The sequence below is a fragment of the Ranitomeya imitator genome, chromosome 6 (genome assembly GCF_032444005.1).
Source record: "Ranitomeya imitator isolate aRanImi1 chromosome 6, aRanImi1.pri, whole genome shotgun sequence".
Classification (NCBI taxonomy): Eukaryota; Metazoa; Chordata; class Amphibia; order Anura; family Dendrobatidae; genus Ranitomeya; species Ranitomeya imitator.
Genome location: NC_091287.1, coordinates 3839858 through 3860294, shown reverse-complemented (window position 1 = coordinate 3860294; position 20437 = coordinate 3839858). Strand labels below are relative to the sequence as shown.

The following is a 20437-nucleotide window of genomic DNA, read 5'->3' as shown; positions in this document are numbered from 1 at the left end:
CTGTATATCCCATGTGTGTATATCCCTGTGATGACCCCGGTGTATATCCCATGTGTGTATATCCCTGTGATGACCCCGCTGTATATCCCTGTGATGACCCCGGTGTATATCCCATGTATGTATATCCCTGTGATGACCCCGCTGTATATCCCATGTGTGTATATCACTGTGATGACCCCGCTGTATATCCCATGTGTGTATATCCCTGTGATGACCCCGGTGTATATCCCATGTGTGTATATCCCTGTGATGACCCCGGTGTATATCCCATGTATGTATATCCCTGTGATGACCCCGGTGTATATCCCATGTATGTATATCCCTGTGATGACCCCGGTGTATATCTCATGTGTGTATATCCCTGTGATGACCCCGCTGTATATCCCATGTGTGTATATCCCTGTGATGACCCCGCTGTATATCCCATGTGTGTATATCCATGTGATGACCCCGGTGTATATCCCATGTATGTATATCCCTGTGATGACCCCGCTGTATATCCCATGTATGTATATCCCTGTGATGACCCCGCTGTATTTCCCATGTATGTATATCCCTGTGATGACCCCGGTGTATATCCCATGTGTGTATATCCCTGTGATGACCCCGGTGTATATCCCATGTGTGTATATCCCTGTGATGACCCCGGTGTATATCCCATGTGTGTATATCCCTGTGATGACCCCGGTGTATATCCCATGTATGTATATCCCTGTGATGACCCCGGTGTATATCCCATGTGTGTATATCCCTGTGATGACCCCGGTGTATATCTCATGTGTGTATATCCCTGTGATGACCCCGCTGTATATCCCATGTGTGTATATCCCTGTGATGACCCCGGTGTATATCCCATGTGTGTATATCTCTGTGATGACCCCGGTGTATATCCCATGTGTGTATATCCCTGTGATGACCCCGCTGTATATCCCATGTGTGTATATCTCTGTGATGACCCCGCTGTATATCCCATGTGTGTATATCTCTGTGATGACCCCGCTGTATATCCCATGTGTGTATATCCCTGTGTTGACCCCGGGGCATGGTCGGGGGTCCGGACGGAGGGCAGTGACGTGGTCTCTTCCTGCAGACGGTCGGGGACCTCTTCCTGGCACTGTATGAGATGGGCTTCGATGAGGGGCAGGCTCGGGCCGCTCTCCGGGCCGGATGTTTCCAGGTGCAGGAAGCTGCGGATTGGTGAGTGGCGGGTGCTGGGGGTGGAGTCAGAGTGAATGTCCAGTCATCTGATGGCGATTTCTCCGCCCCCTGTGGGGTCATTACCAGGGTGTCCTCTCTTACAGGATCCTGCATGGTGGTCTGCCCCGGGGGACGCTCCTCACCCAGGGAGTCATAGAGCCAGGAGCCATGGCTGTGTCCGCCTTTAATCCCCCCCTGCAATTGGGAAGAGTGGTGTCCCAGGAATCGTCCTCCTCAGGTTAGACCCCGGGACAACTGCCCCAGCAGCAGAGACCCCCATGATGCCCTGCGTTGCTTGGTGACACGGTCGGTGTGGTCGGCCATTCGAAGGTTGAGTGCGGACCCTTGTCCCACCGCTCGTATCTGTGATCCTTACTGACATGAGTGCTTCATCTCCTTCAGGATCCCCATCATCCCCGGAGCTGCAGCCGCTGCACAGTGCTCGGCACCCGGAGCAGCGGAGGGAGTATGAGGAGCGGCACAGCGCCAGCCTGGCCCGAGAGGTCATGGAGGAAAAACGGACCAAGAAGAAGGTGAGAGACTTGACGCAAAGAGCCACGTGAGTAACCTAACCAGTCCCTGAAGACCCCCGCTGGGCCACAGTGTGTGTGTTCCTCCGCGCCCTCTGCTGGTGCAGAGTGCTCCACTCCTCCGCGCCCCCTAGTGTTGTAGAGTGCGCTCCACTCCTCCGCGCCCCCTAGTGTTGTAGAGTGCGCTCCACTCCTCCGCGCCCCCTAGTGTTGTAGAGTGCGCTCCACTCCTCCGCGCCCCCTAGTGTTGTAGAGTGCGCTCCACTCCTCCGCGCCCCCTAGTGTTGTAGAGTGCGCTCCACTCCTCCGCGCCCCCTAGTGTTGTAGAGTGCTCTCCACTCCTCCACACTCCCTGCTGGTGTAGAGTGCTCTCCATTCCTCCATACCCCCTGCTGGTGTAGAGTGCGCTCCATTCCTCCATACCCCCTGCTGGTGTAGAGTGCTCTCCATTCCTCCATACCCCCTGCTGGTGTAGAGTGCGCTCCATTCCTCCATACCCCCTGCTGGTGTAGAGTGCTCTCCATTCCTCCATACCTCCTGCTGGTGTAGAGTGCTCTCCATTCCTCCATACCCCCTGCTGGTGTAGAGTGCTCTCCATTCCTCCATACCCCCTGCTGGTGTAGAGTGCTCTCCATTCCTCCATACCCCCTGCTGGTGTAGAGTGCTCTCCATTCCTCCATACCCCCTGCTGGTGTAGAGTGCTCTCCATTCCTCCATACCCCCTGCTGGTGTATAGTGTGCTCCATTCCTCCATACCCCCTGCTGGTGTAGAGTGCTCTCCATTCCTCCATACCCCCTGCTGGTGTAGAGTGCTCTCCATTCCTCCATACCCCCTGCTGGTGTAGAGTGCTCTCCATTCCTCCATACCCCCTGCTGGTGTATAGTGTGCTCCATTCCTCCATACCCCCTGCTGGTGTAGAGTGCTCTCCATTCCTCCATACTCCCTGCTGGTGTAGAGTGCTCTCCATTCCTCCATACCCCCTGCTGGTGTAGAGTGTGCTCCATTCCTCCATACCCTCTGCTGGTGTAGAGTGCGCTCTATTCCTCCATACCCCCGGCTGGTGTATAGTGTGCTCCATTCCTCCATACCCCCTGCTGGTGTAGAGTGCTCTCCTTTCCTCCATACCCCCTGCTGGTGTAGAGTGCTCTCCATTCCTCCATACCCCCTGCTGGTGTAGAGTGTGCTCCATTCCTCCATACCCTCTGCTGGTGTAGAGTGCGCTCTATTCCTCCATACCCCCGGCTGGTGTAGAGTGCTCTCCATTCCTCCATACCCCCTGCTGGTGTAGAGTGCTCTCCATTCCTCCATACCCCCTGCTGGTGTAGAGTGTGCTCCATTCCTCCATACCCCCTGCTGGTGTAGAGTGCTCGCCATTCCTCCATACCCCCTGCTGGTGTAGAGTGCTCTCCATTCCTCCATACCCCCTGCTGGTGTAGAGTGCGCTCCATTCCTCCATACCCCCTGCTGTTGTAGAGTGCTCTCCATTCCTCCATACCCCCTGCTGGTGTAGAGTGCTCTCCATTCCTCCATACCCCCTGCTGGTGTAGAGTGCTCTCCATTCCTCCATACCTCCTGCTGGTGTATAGTGTGCTCCATTCCTCCATACCCCCTGCTGGTGTAGAGTGTGCTCCATTCCTCCATACCCTCTGCTGGTGTAGAGTGCGCTCTATTCCTCCATACCCCCGGCTGGTGTAGAGTGCTCTCCATTCCTCCATACCCCCTGCTGGTGTAGAGTGTGCTCCATTCCTCCATACCCCCTGCTGGTGTAGAGTGTGCTCCATTCCTCCATACCCCCTGCTGGTGTAGAGTGCTCTCCATTCCTCCATACCCCCTGCTGGTGTAGAGTGCGCTCCATTCCTCCATACCCCCTGCTGTTGTAGAGTGCTCTCCATTCCTCCATACCCCCTGCTGGTGTAGAGTGTGCTCCATTCCTCCATACCCCCTGCTGGTGTAGAGTGTGCTCCATTCCTCCATACCCCCTGCTGGTGTAGAGTGCTCTCCATTCCTCCATACCCCCTGCTGGTGTAGAGTGCTCTCCATTCCTCCATACCCCCTGCTGGTGTAGAGTGCTCTCCATTCCTCCATACCTCCTGCTGGTGTAGAGTGTGCTCCATTCCTCCATACCCCCTTCTGGTGTGCAGTGTGCTCCTTCTCGCCCCCCCGGTGGTGATGAGCATGCTCCACTTCCCCGTTATGTGACTGGTAGGGGGCAAGGATCTTTTTGGGGGGTCTCATGATATGATCTGCTCAGGATCGGGATCTGGTGCTGCAGCGGATCGCTGAGGATCGGCGGATGCAACATGACAAAAAGAAAATTGCAACGAGTGAGAGGCTGGAGAGCCGAGAACACCCGGCCATCCGTACCACCGCCCACGATCACTGCACTCTGACGGTGAGCGCAGCCTGTGGGGCCCTATAGAATTTGTGTGAGGTCCCCAGTGTCTTACATCCTGACTATTGTTATGTGTGATCTTCAGATTGTCAGATGTGATGTGATGATTGTCGTGTCCCCTCCCCGCTGGTATGCTTCTTTCCAGGTTAATGTCTGCGGTTGCTGGTGGTGCTCTGCCGCTTGTCGCCGGTGTCGCACGCGTCGGGTGTCTTCTGTATCGGATGTCGTCTGTGTCAGGTGTGGGCTTTTGCTGTGTCGACTGTCGTCTGTCGGATGCCGTCTGTGACGGGTGTCGTCTGTGACGGGTGTCGTCTGTGTCGGTTCTCGGCTTTGCTGTGTCGGGTGTCGGCTTTGCTGTGACGGGTGTCGTCTGTATCGGATGTTGTCTGTGTCGGGTGTCGTCTGTGTCAGGTGTCGGCTTTGCTGTGACGGGTGTGGTCTGTGACGGGTGTCGTCTGTGTCGGGTGTCGGCTTCGCTGTGATGGGTGTCATCTGTTTCGGGTGTCGGCTTCGTTGTGTCGGGTGTCGTCTGTGTCGGGTGTCGTCTGACGGGTGTCATCTGTGTCCGGTGTCGGCTTCGCTGTTCCGGGTGTCATCTGTGGCGGCTTCTCTGTGTTGGGTGTCGTCTGTCGGGTGTCGGCTTCGCAGTGTCGGGTGTCAGCTGGTTGTTACTTCCCCTCCCCCGCTCTGTAACTGTCTACCTGCTCTCTTGCAGGTGCGCCTGCCGTCCGGTCAGTGTGTGCGGCTGTCGCTGGCAGGTGACTCGCGGCTGCAAGCTGTGCACGATCATGTGAGCTCGCTGCTCCCGACTCCCGGCAGATTGTTACAGACATTTCCCAGCAGACGCTTCACAGACGAGGATCTTTCCCGCAGCCTCCAGGAGCTGGGACTGACCCCCAGCGCCACCATCTGTGTGCACCCCGGGGCCCACACCACCTCGGGGCCCCTCAATTCCTCCTCGGAGCCCCCTGTGTGTGACGCAGCCCAGTTGATGATGCAGGGGGACAAGCTGTTGCCCATCCTCCGCTCTCCGGCTCAGGCAGTGACTCCCAACATCCACATGGTGGCAGAACCTTCACCGCTGCACAGCTGGGGTGTGTATATAATGTATGGAGGGTGTATATAATGTATATATATATCTATATGTGTGTAGTGACATATGTCTAGGGTTATATGTGTGACTAGTGATAATGTAACATCTGTCCTGAAGGCAAGTCGCACCTAGGTGTTAATAGGTACTTACTTGGGACTAGTAGAAATTGTGTCTCTATATCTCACCAGGAGATCTAGCTAGGGCCAAGAAGAAAAGTAACATTTGGCACCTCCTAGGTCATGGAGGGGAGATGCTAATTGCGGCCTGAGGGAATCTATTCCTGAGAACCTTTTCACAAGAGAAAATAATATATTCATTGGGGGCGCGGCCGTGGCCCAATCAAACAGGCAGCAGTTATGATATTGACCTGAGGGGCCGGTCTAGAAACCTGACCTCAGACCAAAGTTATAAATTTAGGCTGCAGCCAGAGAATTGTGTTCACATGATGGGGGCAGCCTGAGAAGCTGGTGTGATCCAATCTACATCGTCCTACCCTCAGGGAGCAGAAAGCAACTACCAGTTAGATAATTTCTGAAAGTTTCTCCTGTTTATTTTGATACTGTTTGCATAAGTTGTATGTCTTTTTATTATCATATTTTTATACGTTTTTCTTATTGTAAGCACCGAACCTTTTGTTATTAAAGTATAAAACTTTAACAAGTTGAACCTTGAATGTTCTAAAAGAATCCATAGCGTAAGGTGTGTGAGCCTTATGAGTGGTAGACAGTATTAGTAATTTCTGGGACTCATCGCCCGTGTATTCGATGAGTGGTGGCAGCGTGTATGAGCGGGTGTATGGCCTGGGTCAGTGTGTGATTTATGCTCCCATTACAGCATAGGACAGAGGTTGAATGCTGGACTGAGAGTGGGGAGATAGATTAACCCTTGCAGGCACATCCCCAAGTCACGTGTGAGAGCGGGCACGTGACGAATAAGTGACACCACGGAGAAGGGATCCGTGACAATAATGTAGAGGGGGTGTATATAATGTATGGAGGGGGGTGTATTGTTGTGAATTCTGTGGCCAAGCTCCCTCCTGTGGTCGTGAGTGGTACTGCGGCTGGTTCTGTCTATAAGCTTCCTTTGGTGGATGAGAGTGGTACTGCGGCTTCTGAGTTTCCTTCCTCAGGTGATGAGGTTAAGTCGTTAGGTGCTGCTCTATTTAACTCCACCTGGTGCTTTGATCCTGGCCTCCAGTCAATGTTCTAGTATTGGTCTTGCTTCCTCCTGGATCGTTCCTGTGGCCTGTCTATCCTGCATAAGCTAAGTTCTGCTTGTGTTATTTTTGTTTGCTATATTTTCTGTCCAGCTTGCTATATTGGTTTTTCTTGCTTGCTGGAAGCTCTGAGACGCAGAGAGAGCACCTCCGTACCGTTAGTCAGTGCGGAGGGTCTTTTTGCCCCTCTGCGTGGTTGTTTGTAGGTTTTTGTGTTGACCGCAAAGCTATCTTTCCTATCCTCGGTCTATTCAGTAAGTCGGGCCTCACTTTGCTAAATCTATTTCATCTCTGTGTTTGTATTTCATCTTTACTCACAGTCATTATATGTGGGGGGCTGTCTTTTCCTTTGGGGAATTTCTCTGAGGCAAGGTAGGCTTATTTTTCTATCTTCAGGGCTAGTTAGTTTCTCAGGCTGTGCCGAGTTGCATAGGGAGCGTTAGGCGCAATCCACGGCTACCTCTAGTGTGGTGTGATAGGATTAGGGATTGCGGTCAGCAGAGTTTCCACGTCTCAGAGCTCGTCCTATGTTTTTGGTAAATGTCAGGTCACCTTGTGTGCTCTGAACTTCAAGGTCCATTGTGGTTCTGAATTACCTGTTCATAACAGTACTGGAGGCCCAAAGTACTAATGCTTCTCAATAGAGGGAAAAGAGAAGTTCTGAGACCATTTTTTTTTCTTTGCACTGTGTTCTGTCTTTCTTTTCCCCTTTACATCAGGGTGGTTCAGAACACAGGTGTGGACATGGACATTCAGGGTCTGTCCTCTTTGATGGATAATCTCACTATAAGTGTACAGAGCATTCAAGATTTAGTGGTTCGGAATCCTGTGTTGGAGCCTAGAATTCCTATTCCTGAGTTGTTTTCTGGAGATAGAGCTAAGTTTTTGAATCTTAAAAATAATTGTAAACTATTTCTGGCTTTGAAACCCCGCTCCTCTGGTGACCCAGTTCAACAAGTTAAAATCATTATTTCTTTATTACGTGGCGACCCTCAAGACTGGGCATTTTCCCTTGCGCCAGGAGATCCTGGATTATGTAATATTGATGCGTTTTTTCTGGCCCTCGGATTGCTGTACGACGAACCTAATTCAGTGGATCAGGCAGAGAAAAATTTGCTGGCTCTGTGTCAGGGTCAGGATGAGATAGAGATTTATTGTCAGAAGTTTAGAAAGTGGTCCGTGCTCACTCAATGGAATGAATGTGGGCTGGCAGCTATTTTCAGAAAGGGTCTCTCTGAAGCCCTTAAGGATGTCATGGTGGGATTTCCTATGCCTGCTGGTCTGAATGAGTCTATGTCTTTGGCCATTCAGATCGGTCGACGCTTGCGTGAGCGTAAATCTGTGCACCATTTGGCGGTATTATCTGAGCATAAACCTGAGCCTATGCAGTGCGATAGGACTTTGACCAGAGCTGAAAGGCAAGAACACAGACGTCAGAATGGGCTGTGTTTCTACTGTGGTGATTCCACTCATGCTATCTCCGATTGTCCTAAGCGCACTAAGCGGTTCGCTAGGTCCGCCACCATTAGTACGGTACAGTCGAAATTTCTTTTGTCCGTTACTTTGATCTGCTCTTTGTCTTCCTATTCTGTCATGGCATTTGTGGATTCAGGCGCTGCCCTGAATTTGATGGACTTGGAGTTTGCTAGGCGCTGTGGGTTTGTCTTGGAGCCCTTGCAGTGTCTTATTCCATTGAGAGGAATTGATGCTACACCTTTGGCCAAGAATAAGCCTCAGTATTGGACCCAGCTGACCATGTGCTTGACTCCTGCTCATCAGGAGGATATTCGCTTTCTGGTGTTGCAAAATCTGCATGATGTGGTCGTGTTAGGGTTGCCATGGCTACAAGTCCATAATCCAGTATTAGATTGGAAATCAATGTCTGTGTCCAGCTGGGGTTGTCAGGGGGTACATGGTGATGTTCCATTTCTGTCTATCTCATCATCCACCCCTTCTGAGGTCCCAGAGTTCTTGTCTGATTACCGGGATGTATTCGATGAGCCCAAGTCCAATGCCCTACCTCCGCATAGGGATTGTGATTGTGCTATCGATTTGATTCCTAGTAGTAAGTTTCCTAAGGGTCGACTGTTTAATTTATCTGTACCTGAGCACGCCGCTATGCGGAGTTACGTGAAGGAGTCTTTGGAGAAGGGTCATATTCGCCCGTCATCGTCGCCATTGGGAGCGGGGTTCTTTTTTGTGTCCAAGAAGGATGGTTCGCTGAGACCTTGTATTGATTACCGCCTTCTAAATAAAATTACGGTCAAATTTCAGTAACCCTTGCCGCTGCTGTCTGATTTGTTTGCTCGGATTAAGGGGGCTAGTTGGTTCACCAAGATAGATCTTCGTGGTGCGTATAATCTTGTGCGTATTAAACGGGGCGATGAATGGAAAACAACATTTAATACGCCCGAAGGCCATTTTGAGTACCTGGTTATGCCATTCGGGCTTTCTAATGCTCCATCAGTGTTTCAGTCCATTATGCATGACATCTTCCGAGAGTACCTGAATAAATTCCTGATTGTATACTTGGATGATATTTTGGTCTTCTCGGATGATTGGGAGTCTCATGTGAAGCAGGTCAGAATGGTGTTCCAGGTCCTGCGTGCTAATTCTTTGTTTGTGAAGGGGTCAAAGTGTCTCTTTGGTGTTCAGAAGGTTTCATTTTTGGGGTTCATTTTTTCTCCTTCTGCTATCGAGATGGACCCTGTTAAAGTTCAGGCCATTTTTGATTGGACTCAGCCAACATCTCTGAAGAGTCTGCAGAAGTTCCTGGGCTTTGCTAATTTTTATCGTCGCTTCATCAATAATTTTTCTAGTATTGCTAAGCCGTTAACTGATTTGACCAAGAAGGGTGCTGATGTGGTCAATTGGTCTTCTGCTGCTGTAGAAGCTTTTCAGGAGTTGAAGCGTCGTTTTTCTTCTGCGCCTGTGTTGTGCCAACCAGATGTTTCGCTTCCGTTCCAGGTCGAGGTTGATGCTTCTGAAATTGGAGCAGGGGCTGTTTTGTCGCAGAGAAGTTCTGATTGCTCGGCGATGAAACCATGCGCCTTCTTTTCCAGGAAATTTTCGCCTGCTGAGCGAAATTATGATGTTGGCAATCGAGAGTTGCTAGCCATGAAGTGGGCATTCGAGGAGTGGCGTCATTGGCTTGAAGGAGCTAAGCATCGCGTGGTGGTCTTGACTGATCACAAAAACTTGACTTATCTCGAGTCTGCCAAACGGTTGAATCCTAGACAGGCTCGTTGGTCGCTGTTTTTCTCTCGTTTTGACTTTGTGGTTTCGTACCTTCCGGGCTCTAAAAATGTGAAGGCGGATGCCCTGTCTAGGAGTTTTGTGCCCGATTCTCCGGGTTTGTCTGAGCCGGCGGGTATTCTCAAAGAGGGGGTAATTTTATCTGCCATCTCCCCTGATTTGCGGCGGGTGCTGCAAAAATTTCAGGCTAATAGACCTGACCGTTGCCCAGCGGAGAAACTGTTTGTCCCTGATAGGTGGACGAATAAAGTTATCTCTGAGGTTCATTGTTCGGTGTTGGCTGGTCATCCTGGAATCTTTGGTACCAGAGATTTGGTGGCTAGATCCTTTTGGTGGCCGTCTCTGTCGCGGGATGTGCGTTCTTTTGTGCAGTCCTGTGGGATTTGTGCTCGGGCTAAGCCCTGCTGTTCTCGTGCCAGTGGGTTGCTTTTGCCCTTGCCGGTCCCGAAGAGGCCTTGGACACATATCTCTATGGATTTTATTTCGGATCTCCCCGTCTCTCAAAGAATGTCGGTCATTTGGGTGGTTTGTGATCGCTTCTCTAAGATGGTCCATTTGGTGCCCTTGTCTAAATTGCCTTCCTCCTCTGATTTGGTGCCATTGTTTTTTCAGCATGTGGTTCGTTTGCATGGCATTCCAGAGAACATAGTTTCTGACAGAGGTTCCCAGTTTGTTTCGAGGTTTTGGCGAGCCTTTTGTGCTAGGATGGGCATTGATTTGTCTTTTTCCTCGGCTTTCCATCCTCAGACAAATGGCCAGACTGAACGAACCAATCAGACCTTGGAAACATCTGAGATGTTTTGTTTCTGCTGATCAGGATGATTGGGTGTCCTTTTTGCCTTTGGCTGAGTTCGCCCTTAATAATCGGGCCAGCTCGGCTACTTTGGTTTCGCCGTTTTTCTGCAATTCTGGGTTCCACCCTCGTTTCTCTTCAGGGCAGGTTGAGTCTTCGGACTGTCCTGGTGTGGATACTGTGGTGGATAGGTTGCAGCAGGTTTGGACTCATGTAGTGGACAATTTGACTTTGTCCCAGGAGAAGGCTCAACGTTTCGCTAACCGCAGGCGCTGTGTGGGTCCCCGACTTCGTGTTGGGGATTTGGTTTGGTTGTCATCTCGTTATATTCCTATGAAGGTTTCCTCTCCTAAATTTAAGCCTCGTTTCATTGGTCCATATAGGATTTCTGAGGTTCTTAATCCTGTGTCTTTTCGTTTGACTCTTCCGGCTTCTTTTTCCATCCATAACGTGTTCCATAGGTCATTGTTGCGGAGATACGTGGCACCTGTGGTTCCATCTATTGATCCTCCTGCTCCGGTTTTGGTTGAAGGGGAATTGGAGTATATTGTGGAGAAGATTTTGGATTCTCGTGTTTCGAGACGGAAACTCCAGTATCTGGTTAAGTGGAAAGGTTATGGTCAGGAAGATAATTCCTGGGTCTTTGCCTCTGATGTCCATGCTGCCGATCTGGTTCGTGCCTTTCATGTGGCTCATCCTGGTCGGCCTGGGGGCTCTGGTGAGGGTTCGGTGACCCCTCCTCAAGGGGGGGCTACTGTTGTGAATTCTGTGGCCAAGCTCCCTCCTGTGGTCGTGAGTGGTACTGCGGCTGGTTCTGTCTATAAGCTTCCTTTGGTGGATGAGAGTGGTACTGCGGCTTCTGAGTTTCCTTCCTCAGGTGATGAGGTTAAGTCGTTAGGTGCTGCTCTATTTAACTCCACCTGGTGCTTTGATCCTGGCCTCCAGTCAATGTTCTAGTATTGGTCTTGCTTCCTCCTGGATCGTTCCTGTGGCCTGTCTATCCTGCATAAGCTAAGTTCTGCTTCTGTTATTTTTGTTTGCTATATTTTCTGTCCAGCTTGCTGTATTGGTTTTTCTTGCTTGCTGGAAGCTCTGAGACGCAGAGGGAGCACCTCCGTACCGTTAGTCGGTGCGGAGGGTCTTTTTGCCCCTCTGCGTGGTTGTTTGTAGGTTTTTGTGTTGACCGCAAAGCTATCTTTCCTATCCTCGGTCTATTCAGTAAGTCGGGCCTCACTTTGCTAAATCTATTTAATCTCTGTGTTTGTATTTCATCTTTACTCACAGTCATATGTGGGGGGCTGCCTTTTCCTTTGGGGTATTTCTCTGAGGCAAGGTAGGCTTATTTTTCTATCTTCAGGCCTAGTTAGTTTCTCAGGCTGTGCCGAGTTGCATAGGGAGCGTTAGGCGCAATCCACGGCTACCTCTAGTGTGGTGTGATAGGATTAGGGATTGCGGTCAACAGAGTTTCCACGTCTCAGAGCTCGTCCTATGTTTTTGGTAAATGTCAGGTCACTTTGTGTGCTCTGAACTTCAAGGTCCATTGTGGTTCTGAATTACCTGATCATAACAGTGTATATAATGTATGGAGGGGGTGTATATAATGTATGGAGGGTGTATATAATGTATAGAGGGGGTGTATATAATGTATGGAGGGTGTATATAATGTATGGAGAGGGTGTATATAATGTATGGAGGGGGTGTATATAATGTATGGAGGGGGGTGTATATAATGTATGGAGGGGGTGTATATAATGTATGGAGGGTGTATATAATGTATAGAGGGGGTGTATATAATGTATGGAGGGTGTATATAATGTATGGAGAGGGTGTATATAACGTATGGAGGGGGTGTATATAACATATGGAGGGGGTGTATATAACGTATGGAGGGGTGTATATAATGTATGGAGGGTGTATATAATGTATAGAGGGGGTGTATGTAACATATGGAGGGGGTGTATATAACGTATGGAGGGGGTGTATATAATGTATGGTGGGGGCGTATATAATGTATGGAGGGGGTGTATATAATGTATGGAGGGGTGTATATAATGTATGGAGGGGGTGTATATAATGTATGGAGGGGTGTATATAATGTATGGAGGGGGTGTATATAATGTATGGAGGGGGTGTATATAATGTATGGAGGGGGTGTATATAATGTATGGAGGGAGTGTATATAATGTATAGAGGGGGTGTATTTAATGTATAGAGAGGGTGTATATAATGTATGGAGGGGGTGTATATAATGTATGGAGGGGGTGTATATAATGTATAGAGGGTGTGTATATAATGTATAGAGGGGGTGTATATATTGTATGGAGGGGGTGTATATAATGTATGGAGGGGGTGTATATAATGTATGGAGGGGGTGTATATAATGTATGGAGGGGGTGTATATAATGTATGGAGGGGGTGTATATAATGTATGGAGGGGGTGTATATAATGTATAGAGGGGGTGTATATAATGTATTGAGGGGTGTATATAATGTATGGAGGGTGTATATATAATGTATATGGGGGTGTATATAACTTATGGAGGGGGTGTATATAATGTATATGGGGGTGTATATAACGTATGGAGGGGGTGTATATAACATATGGAGGGGGTGTATATAACGTATGGAGGGGGTGTATATAATGTATGGTGGGGGCGTATGTAATGTATGGAGGGGGTGTATATAATGTATGGAGGGGTGTATATAATATATGGAGGGTGTATATAATGTATAGAGGGGGTGTATATAATGTATGGAGGGGGTGTATATAATGTATGGAGGGGGTGTATATAATGTATGGAGGGGGTGTATATAATGTATAGAGGGGGTGTATATAATGTATGGAGGGGTGTATATAATGTATGGAGGGGTGTATATAATGTATGGAGGGGGTGTATATAATGTATAGAGGGGGTGTATATAACGTATGGAGGGGTGTATATAACGTATGGAGGGGGCGTATATAATGTATGGAGGGGTGTATATAATGTATGGAGGGTGTATATAATGTATAGAGGGGGTGTATATAACATATGGAGGGGGTGTATATAACGTATGGAGGGGGTGTATATAATGTATGGTGGGGGCGTATATAATGTATGGTGGGGGCGTATATAATGTATGGAGGGGGTGTATATAATGTATGGAGGGGTGTATATAATGTATGGAGGGGGTGTATATAATGTATAGAGGGGGTGTATATAACGTATGGAGGGGTGTATATAACGTATGGAGGGGGCGTATATAATGTATGGTGGGGGCGTATATAATGTATGGAGGGGGTGTATATAATGTATGGAGGGGGTGTATATAATGTATGGTGGGGGTGTATATAATGTATGGTGGGGGTGTATATAATGTATAGAGGGGGTGTATATAACGTATGGAGGGGGGTGTATATAACGTATGGAGGGGGTGTATATAACGTATGGAGGGGGTGTATATAATGTATATGGGGGTGTATATAACATGGAGGGGTGTATATAATGTATATGGGGGTGTATATAACATGGAGGGGTGTATATAATGTATATGGGGGTGTATATAATGTATGGAGGGGGTGTTGTAACGGGTGTGTCAGAGGCTGCAGACAGTCTCAGCGTTGGCCTTGCAGACTAGAGGCTACCTTCTCCGGTCTTAATGGTGTCACCTGGATCTGGGTGTTTATAACTCCCAAGTTGCTGCTGGTAGTTGCGGATGATATTTTCTACTTGCATTTCCCTGTTGAGGCTTGGAGCAGCAGCAGTCGGCTAGCGTCCTCTTTGGAGTTTGATGGACGACGGTATTTCTCTACTCAAGCTAAGTTTCCCCTTGTTTTTATCCTAGCTTTCTTTAGTAGTTAGTGGGGTTCGTCCAGTGTTCACCCCTTCCTTTCCTAAGCAGGGCTCACCGCTAGGGTCTGACAGGGACTAGGTATCCTGCTCGGCGATAGGTGCAGAACCTGTTTAGGGTCTCTTAGGGCCGACAGGGTGACGTTAGATTTGCTCAGGGGTCTCCACTCCTTGTTTCCCTAGTGTTGGGCCCCCTTTCCCCTTATCCCTTTGTATTGCACTTAGTCTGTCCTACACTGTGCAACAAACACCCGCCGTTCACGCTTGCAAAAGAAAAAAACACTTTTTGACACCGTGGTTCTTTTTTGTGTGTGTGTTTTTTTCTGTGTGGGTTTTTTTTCTTTTTCTGGGTTCATGAATCCTGTGTCTTTGCTGGCAGAGGTTGCCACTGGAGGTGACCTTCGTTCCAAGTTCAGCAGCAGCGGCTGCAGGCTCCTATTGTGAAGGACTCTGCAGCTTGACGGTTCCAGCTTGAACAGAAATTTGCCCTCCCGTGCAGGTTTTCTGGGGGTAGGGACAAGATTGTTGTGTTTAAAGAAGCTTGGAAATTGCACTTTAACCTTTGTCCTTACTCCTCTGGAGATGACGAGCAACGAGTAGGAATTGGTATTTCGCTGTGGCAGGGGAACCTCAGTCCTGGGCTTTTTCTCTACCACCAGATTCCATGTGTCTCCAGTCGGTGGAGGAGTTTCCCAGGGCTCCAGCCCTCATCTGTGACGACCCTGACCGCGTTTCCTTGGCTGAATCCAGGCTGCGTCGCCTTCAGCAAGGAAGTCGTTCAGTGGAGACTTATAACTGAGTTCTGCAGGTGGTCAATGATACCAGATGGAATGACCTAGCTCTTAGAAGCCCATTCCTTCAGGGTCTTACTGAAAGGTTAAAGGACGCATTAGCAGCGTACGAAACCCCAGAGTCCTTGGAAGCCGCTAAGTCTTTGGCTATTCGTTGGATAGACGCTTCCAGGACGCCTCTGCATCGAACATTTCACAGGAAGTTGGCAAAAAAAAGGGGCAGTGGGTTTTTTTGTGGAAAAAAGGGACATTTTATTGGAGTTTGTCCTTTGTTGTCTAAAAAAAGGGAGACTTGATTAACCCTTGGTAATCTGGAGTTAAATGAAGAAGGGGTGCATTTTTCATCAACCTGCAGTTCCTGGTTTGTCCTGCCAATAGAGGTGGTGCTGGAGAGAGATTTCTGTGTTTGCTGACAGTGGAGCTGGAGTTAGCATGGTTGATGCTGAGTTTGCCAGAACTTGTGGGCTGGTTTGTTGTGCTTTAGCTAAACCCATTTCCATCTTCGCCATCGACTCAGCGCCACTTGCACAGAAAGCTCTGACTCACATTGTACATAATGTAAGACTGAGGGTGGGTTCCGTTCATTATGAGATAATTTCTTGCTGTGTCCTGGACAGTCGTCCCACCCCGATTGTATTGGGTCTTCCCTGGTTGGTGAAACATAATCCGTTGGTGGATTGGCAAGCCAGGAAAGTCATTGAGTGGGGGGGATTACTGTCAGGAGAGGGGGTGTATATAACATATGGAGGGGTGTGTGTATATAACATGTAAGGGGTGTATATAACATATTGGGGTGTATATAAAGTGCAGAGGGGGTGTATATAATGTACGTGGGGGTTTGTCCCTTCCTTATTCCAATTCTTTTGCATGATTTTCACACTTAAATATTTCAGATCACCAAACAAATGTAAATATTTGAGAAGAATTACACAAGTAAATGCAGTTTATAAATGAACGTCTTTATTGTTAAGGAAAAAAAAATCCGAACCTACAGGGCCCTGTGTGAAAACGTGATTACCCCCCGTTAAAACATAAAGGAGCTGTGATTTATAACATCTTTGGGAAGCTGAGTTAATTCCCTAGCCACACCCAGGCCTGATTACTGGACCAATGTTCTCAATCAAGAAATCACTTAAATAGGACCTGACAAAATGAAGTAGACCAAAAGATCCTGAAAAGCTAGACATCATGCCACGATCCAAAGAAGTTCTGGAACAAATGATAAAGTAATTGAGATGTATCAGTCTGGAAAACGATATAAAGCCATGTGTAAAGCTTGGGGACTCCAGCGACCCACAGCGAGAGCCATTATTCACAAATGGCGAAAACATGGAACAGTGGTGAATATTTCCAGAAGTGGCCGACCAAAATTACCCCAAGAGTTCACAAAAGACCCAACAACATTCAAAGAACTGCAGGCCTCACTTGCCTCTTTTAAGGTCAGTGTTCATGACTCCACAGTGCTGAGCAATAAGAACATAAGGCTCGTCTCAGTTTTGCCAGACAACTTCTTGATGAGCCCCAGGACTTTTGGGGGAATACTTTGTGGATTGACGAAATGAAAGTTGTTCTTTTTGGAAGGTGTATGTCCCATTACATCAAGAGTAGAAGTAACACAGCATTTCAGAAAAGGAACATCATACCAACAGTAAAATATGGTGGTGGTAGTGTGATGGTCTAGGGCTCTTTTGTTGTTTCAGGACCTGGAAGATTTGCTGTGGTAAATGGAACAATAAATTCTGCTGTCTACCAAGAAATCCTGAAGGAGAATGTCCGGCCATCTGTTCGTGACTTCAAGCTGAAGCGCACTTGTATTATGCAGCAGGACAATGATCCAAAACACACCAGCAAGTCCACCTGTGAATGGCTTAAGAAAAATAAAATGAAGACTTTGGAGTGGCCTAGTCAAAGTCCTGACCTTAATCTGATTGAGATGTTGTGACATAACCTTAAAAAGGTGGTTCATGCTCAGAAATCTCCAATGTGGCCGAATTCTGCACAGATGAGTGGCCGAAATTCCTCCAGAGCATTGAAAAGACTCATTGCCAGATATTGCAAACCAGTTATTAGGTTTAGGGGGCAATCTCTCACACAGGACCCTGTAGGTTTGGATTTCTTTTTTCCTAAATAATAAAGACCTTCATTTATAAACTGCATTTTGTGTTACTTGTGTTATCTTTGTCTAATATTTACATTTGTTTGGTGATTGGAAACATTTAAGTGCGACACACATTCAAAAGAATAAGAAATCAAGATGGGGCAAAGACTCTCATGCAACTATATATATATATATATATATATATATATATATATTATTGTACTATGTGATGGGGAGGAGGGGATTACTGATGGTATATATACAGGTGCTTCTTACAACATTAGAATATCATCAAAAAGTGAATTTATTCCAGTTCTTCAACACAAAAAGTGAGTTCCTTTAGAGTCATCACAGATAGTTATCAATTTCACGTGTTTATTTCTATTAATATTGATGATTATGGCTAACAGCCAATCAAAAGTCATTATCTCAGTAAGTTAGAATAATTAACAAATTTCACCTGTAAAGGTTCCTAAGTGTTTATAAAGGTCCCTTAGTCTGGTTCAGTAGCTCCACAATCATGGGGAAGACTGCTGACTGACAGATGTCCAGAAGGCGTCATTGACACACTCCACAAGGAGGGGAAGACACAAAAGGTCATTGCTAAAGAAGCCGGCTGTTCACAGAGTGCTGTATCCAAGAATATAATGGAAAGTGAAAGGAAAAAGTGTGGTAGAAAAAGGTGCACAAGCAACTGGGATAACCGCAGCCTGGAAAGGATTGTTAAGAAAAGGACATTCAGTAATGTGGGGGAGATTCACAAGGAGCAGACTTCTGCTGGAGTCATTGCTTCACCACACACAGACGTGTCCAGGACATGGGCTACAAGTGTCACATTCCTTGTGTCCGGCCACTCATGACCAATAGACAACGCCAGAAGAGTCTCACCTGGGCCAAGGAGAAGAAGAACCGGACTGTTGTCAGTGGTCCAAGGACCCAGAGTCTGGAGGAAGAGTGGAGGCCACAATCCAAGCTGCTGGAGGTCTGGTGTGAAGTCTCCACAATCAGTGATGGTTTGGGAGCCATGTCATCTCCTGGTGTAGGTCCTCTGTGTGTTATCAAGACCAAAGTCAGCGCAGCCGTCTACCAGGACCTTTCAGAGCACTTCATGCTTCCCTCTGCCGACAAGCTTTATGGAGATGGAAATGTCATTCTCCAGCAGGACCTAGACCCTGTCCACACTGCCAAAAGTACCAATACCTGGTGTAAAAACAACAGTATCACTGGGCTGGATTGGCAGCAAACTCGCCTGAACTTATCCCCATAGAGAATGTATGGAGTATTGTCAAGAGGAAGATGAGACATCAGACCCAACAATGCAGACGAGCTGAAGGCTGCTATCAGAACAACCTGGGCTTCCATAACCCCTCAGCAGCGCCACAGGCTGATCGCCTCCATGCCACGCCGCATTGATGCAGTAATTGATGCACAAGGAGCCGCGACCAAGTATTGAGGGCATTTACTGATCATACATTTCAGGAGGGAACATTTCGGATTTTACAATCATTTTTCATGCTGGTGTTATAAAGTCGTCTAATTTACTGAGATAATGACTTTTGGGTTTTCATTGGCTGTAAGCCATAATCATCAACATTAACAGAAATAAACACGTGAAATAGATCACTATGGCTACGTTCAGATTAGCGTTGTGCGCCGCTGCGTCGGCGACGCAACGCACGACGCACGAAAAAACGCGTTTTGCGACGCGTGCGTCGTTTTTTGACGAAAATCGGACGCAAGAAAAATGCAACTTGTTGCATTTTCTTGCGTCCGACGCTAGCGTAAAAAATGACGCACGTGTCGGAAAACGCAACAAGAAAAACGCATGCGTCCCCCATGTTAAACATAGGGGCGCATGACGCGTGCGTCGCCGCTGCGTCGCCCGACGCAGCGTCGGGAAACGCTAATCTGAACGTAGCCTAAGTGTAATGACTCTATAGAATATAGGAGATTCACTTTTTGTATTGAAGAACTGAAATAATTTCACTTTTTGATGATCTTCTAATGTTGTAAGATGCACTTGTAGCATGCAAGGAAGAAGTATATATAACGTGTAGGGGGAGTGTATATAGCATACGGGGGAGAAGTATATATGACGTATAGGGGAGTGTATCTAGTATACAGGGAGAAGTATATGTGGCGTATAGGGGAGTGTATATAGTATACGGGGAGAAGTACATGTGATGTATAGGGGGAGTGTATATAGTATATGGGGGAGAAGTATATGTGACTTATAGGGGGAGTGTATATAGTATACGGGGAGAAGTATATGTGGCGTATAGGGGGAGTGTATATAGTATATGGAGGAGAAGTATATGTGACTTATAGGGGGAGTGTATATAGTATACGGGGAGAAGTATATGTGGCGTATAGGGGGAGTGTATATAGTATATGGAGGAGAAGTATATAACGTATAGGGGAGTGTATATAGTATACGGGGAGAAGTATATGTGACGTATAGGGGGAGTGTATATAGTATACGGGGAGAAGTATATGTGACGTATAGGGGAAGCGTATATAGTATACGGGGAGAAGTATATGTGACGTATAGGGGAGTGTATATAGCATATGGAGGAGTATATATGATGTATAGGGGAAGTGTATATAGTATACGGGGAGAAGTATATGTGACGTATAGGGGAGTGTATATAGTATATGGAGAAGTATATATGACGTATAGGGGAGTGTATATAGTATACGGGGAGAAGTATATGTGGCGTATAGGGGAGTGTATATAGTATTCGGGGAGAAGTATATGTGGCGTATAGGGGGAGTGTATATAGCATACGGAGAAGTATATATGACGTGTAGGGGAGAGTATAGCATACGGAGAAGTATATGACGTGTAGGGGGAGAGTATTTAGCATACTGAGAAGTATATATGATGTGTAGGGGGAGAGTATATAGCATACGGAGGAGAAGTATATGTGACGTACAGGGGGAGTGTATATAGCATACGGAGAAGTATATATGACGTGTAGGGGGAGAGTATATAGCATACGGAGAAGTATATATGACGTGTAGGGGGAGAGTATATAGCATACGGGGAGAAGTATATAAGACGTATAGGGGAAGTGTATATAGTATACGGGGAGAAGTATATGTGACGTATAGGGGGAGTGTATATAGTATATGGGGAGAAGTATATGTGACGTATAGGGGAGTGTATATAGCATACGGGGAGAAGTATATAAGACGTATAGGGGGAGTGTATATAGCATACGGGGAGAAGTATATGACG

General features: G+C 47.5%; 1 protein-coding gene across 7 annotated transcripts in view; it reads left to right on the top strand.

Annotated features, from left to right (window-relative positions):
• The window catches only part of LOC138641577 (uncharacterized), a 111562-nt gene that overhangs the window by 12399 nt on the left and 78726 nt on the right, over positions 1-20437 (top strand). For all 7 annotated transcript variants that reach the window (XM_069729053.1, XM_069729057.1, XM_069729055.1 and 4 more), the window contains exons 3-7: positions 1091-1197; positions 1302-1435; positions 1600-1730; positions 3980-4120; positions 4836-5214. In XM_069729053.1, coding sequence (XP_069585154.1) covers positions 1091-1197; positions 1302-1435; positions 1600-1730; positions 3980-4120; positions 4836-5214 — 892 coding nt within the window. The remainder of the gene's footprint in view (positions 1-1090; positions 1198-1301; positions 1436-1599; positions 1731-3979; positions 4121-4835; positions 5215-20437) is intronic.